The sequence below is a fragment of the Balaenoptera borealis genome (assembly GCF_965194805.1).
Source record: "Balaenoptera borealis genome assembly, chromosome: 17".
Classification (NCBI taxonomy): Eukaryota; Metazoa; Chordata; class Mammalia; order Artiodactyla; family Balaenopteridae; genus Balaenoptera; species Balaenoptera borealis.
This window is the reverse complement of record NC_138876.1, coordinates 80,285,029-80,291,028: the sequence shown is the minus strand read 5'-3', so window position 1 is coordinate 80,291,028 and position 6,000 is coordinate 80,285,029. Positions and strand designations below refer to the sequence as shown.

Here is a 6,000-nt window from a genome sequence, read left to right as displayed (position 1 = left end):
GTCTCTGCACACTCTTGGTAAAATGGCACAGGGAGCCCCAGGGGCAGCTCCTGCTGGCTTAGCTCGTCCAGGAGAAACAGTGCTTCTCCCATCTTTCATAAAGTAACCCCAGGAAAGGAGCATGGGGTGGGGTGGGACACTGAATGACAGACCCACCAGGGTCACATGGAGGCGAGGTGTCCCCTAAATGAATCAGGAAAGATGTTTGGGAACTAGTGCCAAAAAATCGAAAGATACAGTTATGCCCTGCCTTGCCAGTATTCTCACAATTTTGCCTTTTTATTATCAGCTATACTTTCCAATGGCATTATTACAAAAATAACTTGGATACAGACGGTAAACCACATATAAGAGTGAAAAAGCCTTTTTATGTCAAAGCAGCTCAGCCTTCCAATTATGAAAACACGGGCTAATTTAACCGGGCTGTAGGGCACATCACACATGAAATGCTGTTCCTCTCCGCAGTCAGGGCCACTAAGGAAAGAATAGTCATAATGAGCTGTCTTTGTACAGCGCTGGCGAGAGGAAGCAGAACAAGTCATTGGAGGCAGTCACCTGTGCTCTCATTTCCATCCCCCACTTGGATGAACAAGTACCAGAGTGCACAGGTCCGATCCGAACACTTTTTTAATTAATAATAAAACTGTCGCCATCACTTTGCAGAACTTCAGTACCAAAAGAAACCTCCCGAGACTCGAGCTTGTTACTGCTTCCTCTGGAGCTGGAGTCTAGAGCGTCGCCAACACTATTTACCTACCCTCCTCCCGCAGGTCCTCAATCGTGGTAGAACAGTCTTCAGGTCCCAGCTCCCGCACGGTCAAGAAATGTAACACAAACAGAACCAAGAAAAACTACTTCACACGCACCTCCTATGTGACATCCATTCTTCGAGGGGCTAAATACAGCAGTGAACAAGTTTCCCATCAAAACGTATGGACTCCACCTTCCCTGAGTTACAGCTATTGGCCACAGCACAGCCGCATGGGGAGACTTCCGAGCACACTTGTCTACTGCTCTGGACTGACTGCACTTACAAGCTTCCTTCAGCCTAATTCTTCCATTACTACCTAGGAACTCATCAGGCAGTAACTCTGTCCTACTCGCTGTGAGGTAGCATCTTCAATGTTGGTATTGACACTCTGCTTATTTTTGAAGCTTACAGAAGTATGTGGATTTTATGTCCGTGCCTATTCACATTACATTTCCCAGCGGGATATTCAATTCTTCTCAAACAGCTAATTTGCTCCAGCTAAATGGGATGGAGGTGGGGCCCGCCGGGGGCAGGAAAGAGGAACTGTTGATGAAAACTCCTTGAATCTTATGACTTTAACTCTAGTTTTTATTTTCATAATTCAACTCAAATCCCCGAATATCACTCTGACCTGTAGACAATCACTGTCAACGTCTAGTCTCGTTAATACTTTAAACATTCTTCCATCTGTGAGGACAGGTTTGACGTCTGCGTGTATGTAAGCATTTCAGAACTCCTGCCATGGCTTCTCAACGTTCATACCAATGCTCATCACCCTCAGGTGAGCAGGAAAGCCAAGGTGGCGATATTCTGCTTTCCTGGGACAGTGCTTCATTAACTGGCACTACACCTTTCTAACTTACTTCCTGTATATGTTCATTTACACAGTGACTTTGTCCTGGAAATAGACGTTAGCAAATATTACCCTTGAGAACATTCACTTCCAGTTACTTTATAACTGGCTGGCATCTTCCACTATAAGATTCACTATTTGGTCTCTCGTATTACGTCCAGTGCACACAAGGGAGGCACTCACGTGCTCTGCTCAGAACCAGCCTGCATCCCTCACCAGGGGCCCAGGAGAGAAGACAAACGTGCTCCGTACTACTGCTCAGTACTCGTCCCTTAATACTCACAACCAGGCAGCCATCACTTAATTAAAACTGGACTTTAAAATCACCTTAATAGTTGGGAAAGTAGAACTTTTTAAACAAAAAGTAAAGCAAGCATCAATATCTAAATAGAAATGACAAAATGTGATACATGTTTAATAACAAGAAACTTTATTAACAAATTTAAAAATGGATCACTTAATTTAAAAGTGGGACTATTTTAATTTTATTCTTATTAAATTCATTCTTTCAAAAATGCACGTTACTTTTCAAATGACAAAAGGTTACTCTGTGACCTGACAAAGTAGAGGTGGGATGGCACCAGTGGGCCAGCTCCTCTATGTGGGGTCTGAGCATGGACTTTTCGATGTTGTTTTCTCTGTTACCTCAAACTGGCCTGCAGTAAGCAGTGGAGAAGAGGGAGCGAAGGGGAGTGCAAAGCAGGCGCTCAGCTCTTCCTATAGAGGTTTCCGGGCACAGACGGAGCACAGTGAAACGTGGACTTCGTTAACAGTGGCCTGAAGATGTGCCAGACCAAGTGTGAAAATCATTCTTTCTTATTCCTAACAAAACAGATGGCACACACTTAACTGTAAGGTCCTTCCTGCAAATCAGCTGCGTTACAGCCCAAGTATTAGTCTGTTCCACAACCTCATTCTTGTGTGACAGAAAGAGAGTCAGGACAGAAATGTGCTCCATTAGTGTCCATACGGAAAGGCCACAGCGTTAATGATTTATATAAACCTTAAAGTCCTTGGTCAGCACAGATTTCCAAGTCAAAGTTAAGTCATGAACTGTTTGTAAGAACAACACTATCCTAAAATGCTAACATTTTCTTCCCAGTATGTCTTCCTACAAAAGGAAAAAACAGTCAAAAGTTTTCATTCTTTGCCTGAGCTGGGATTTAGGAAAAGCCTACTAAACTACAACAGTGTTCTGCAAAAGTAAAATACACTGCAAAGTCAAACAGGTAAATAAACAACAAACCAAACTGATTTCAACAAAGTCAAGTCATGTTTCCAAAAGTAAAATCTATTACAAACAAGTAATAAACATGTACAAGAAATTACAAGAAATGAGGATCACAGTTAGTTACAAATGCAAAATAATAACTAATTATCCCAGACTTGTGAACATAATAATTAAAATCAATTTCATATGCTAGTTGAAATATTATGTACAATTTAGATAAGCTGGTCAAGTATTATCTGAATACACACCATGTTTGATAAACTTATAATTACATTACCTCTTCTCCTCTTTTAATATTTGCAGGTACATGCCAATATAGGAAAAAAATGTAATTTCCATTTGTGTATTAACTGAGAAGAATACCATTTTTACTGTGTATGTTTCAGATTGTAAAAAAGTTAAGGTACATTTTCCTTTAAGAAGGAAAAAAAAAGGTAAAAATAAACTGCCAAAAGTTTAATATCAACTTACTTATAAAAATGGAAAAAAAATGTTTTGAAACAGATACCATACAATTATTATGTGGTCTCCTTACTGCTCTGAAACTACAGAAGGCATTTAAGGAAGGGATCCTATGTCAAAAACAGAGACTAACCCAAGGGATATATGTTACTTTAAAAATCTGATTTGCAAACTAGTTGGTTGGCCTAGTCTTAAAGCTAATTACAAAATCCATTTTCTTAATGGTCCAGACGTTTTGCCAATTCTTCCAACTCAACAGAACTGTCAAAAAAGAAGAAATATTTTGTGAGACCTTTAAATACAGACAATGGGGTGTACCCCTTCCCACATTTAAGACAGCATACACCTTAAATTGCTAAAGAAAGAGGCATTTTTAAAAAAGATGCTGTGTTTTCCAGACATGAATAGTCACCTATATTAAGTGTTTGGCTCTTCCAACTTAGAATTACTAGGAATACATAAATAAAGAAACAGTATAAAATATTTTCTTAAGTACCTCTCTCCTTAATTTCAGGTTAAAAAAATTAATTCCAAATTTGAACTTCTAGAGTAAGCCACTGTAGGCATCAGCTTTCTACATTAAATTGAATTTTCTTAAATCCAACAGGAACTACGTCAGCACTTAAGCAGCAAATTGCCTGCATTCAATACAAACTACAATATACCCAGTCCTCCTCCTCCTCATCCTCATCATCACCTTCATCACCACGATGCATCATGTAAACAAGTCCAAGAGCGCTCTGGAAAAGCCAGATTTGCCCAACAGGACTGAAAAAAAATGAACATCCCTCTCTTAGACCAATTAAAAAACCTGCCAACTCAGGAAGGGAGACACTGTTTCAAGCCATGAAGACACACTCAGTACCATTAATCTCCCGGCCCAGAACGAATCTTTGTAATAAAATGTGTACTGTCCTCAAGCCCGGAAAGAGTGCCGAGAGCCAAAGTCTCACACTATACTCGAGAAGGATATTCTCCCATTGTCTGCCTTTTAATTCACTTCTGATTTTCAGAAAATGCTTTAACCTATATGAATAATTCAAAATAAGCATTAGACTAAAAAGTCTAATGTAAGTATAACTTAAAAAAGAAAAGAATCTTATACAAGTTTCACAAAAGCTAATAAAAGTAGCCAGCATTTTTGGAGCACCAACAATGACCAGACACTTTAAATATATTATTTCTACCACTCACCACACCCTGTAATGTGGGTCATGAGAACATCACAGTTCGGTAACGCTAAGTAGCAAAGCAGTTCAAAGCCTGTTTGGCTCCAGGGAGTATCTTCCTACCGTGTGAGCCCCCCCAGTCGCACACTCCTAGTATCCCCAACTCTGTCTCAGGTATGATGTGTAATTCTTCTCCCAATTTTAAATTATATTTCTGTGGCTCACAAAAATCACTCAAGAATGAATCATTCAAATAACATAACTTGCCTGTGCGGGGCTAATTCAAGAGAACACAGGCCATACAAAGGAAGGCTTAGTGGAAAGCCTACGAAACCACGGCGGTGCTCATCTGGATTTCCTAAAATAAACACTAAAACCATCGGGCTGGATTTCAACAAGGTAGAGTAGTTTTTCCAGAACCAAAATCTATGAAGACAAGCCATACACTTGTACAGGTTTTCCGGAAGAACAAGAGTGGAAGCAACTGAATGGATATAGTATATACAGGACTGTGACACTGTAATGCACATTTAAGATTCAATCCTGTCATTTCTGCAACAAGACGACATGAAGGTTGGCAAATTAAGTCAACCTCTTTATTTCTAGTAGGGCAGCAAACAGTACGTTCCACGACAGACTCCAGCCACAGCCTTCCCCAGCACTGGGCAGCGTGAGCACGTGCACGCACCAGGACATCCAGGCGGCCCCCGAAGCAGACCCGGAGAGACCAGCCCATGGAGAACCACCCCACGTAAACAGGTGAGACGGGGACCCCAGGAGGCGCGTACCTTCCACCGGTTTCCACACTCGTTGCAGACAACAAACGTTGTCATCGGTTCATCAGCACTCCGTGTTTGGACCTGCGGCAAAGTCAGGTGAAAAATACTACTTTTCACAATACTACAAAAAGTCCAACCTAATTAAGAACGGTACCACAGTAAAATGTATAAGAGCCCGAAACAAGCTCAGATAAGCGAAATAATGTCAAACAAACACACATTTCCAAACTTCATTTTTCTAAGTCCTTCCTTGTCTTTTCATCTTTTATCTGTTCATCTAAAGTCACACATTATACTACTGATAAATGGCTAATAAACATGAAAATTTTTCATCATAACTAAGAAGCACAGAAATGTTAATTAAAAGACATACCAATTTTCTCTTACAAATTAGCAAGGATGTAAAAATTACAAATATTTCATTATGACAAATATAAACTGCCACAACCTTTCTAAGTTAGGCAGCAACAAGAGCCTTAAATACCCATCTTCTGTGACCTAGGAGCTTGATATCTGATCTATCATAAGATGGTAATTAGAAACACAAAGATCTGTGTGCAGCTCAACATCACTAATCACTGGGGAAATGCAAATTAACACCACAAGAAAATATCACCTCACACCTGTTAGAATGGCTATTATCAAAAAGACAAGAAAAAGCAAGTGTTGTCAAGGGTGTGGAGAAAAGGGAACCCTTGTGCACTGTTGGTGAGAATGTAAGTTTGTGTGGCTGCTGTGGAAAATGGTGTGGAGGT

The 6,000-nt window shown here is 40.3% G+C and overlaps 1 protein-coding gene across 2 annotated transcripts in view; it reads right to left on the bottom strand.

Moving 5' to 3' along the window:
- Window positions 1–2,011: 2,011 nt before the first annotated feature.
- LOC309615324 (transcription elongation factor A protein 1) overlaps window positions 2,012–6,000 on the bottom strand; it is a 61,022-nt gene continuing 57,033 nt past the window's right edge. For both annotated transcript variants that reach the window (XM_082364793.1, XM_082364791.1), the window contains 2 exons: window positions 5,255–5,326; window positions 2,012–3,558 (listed from right to left, as the gene is read on the bottom strand). In XM_082364793.1, coding sequence (XP_082220919.1) covers window positions 3,550–3,558; window positions 5,255–5,326 — 81 coding nt within the window. In that variant the 3' untranslated portion in view covers window positions 2,012–3,549. The remainder of the gene's footprint in view (window positions 3,559–5,254; window positions 5,327–6,000) is intronic.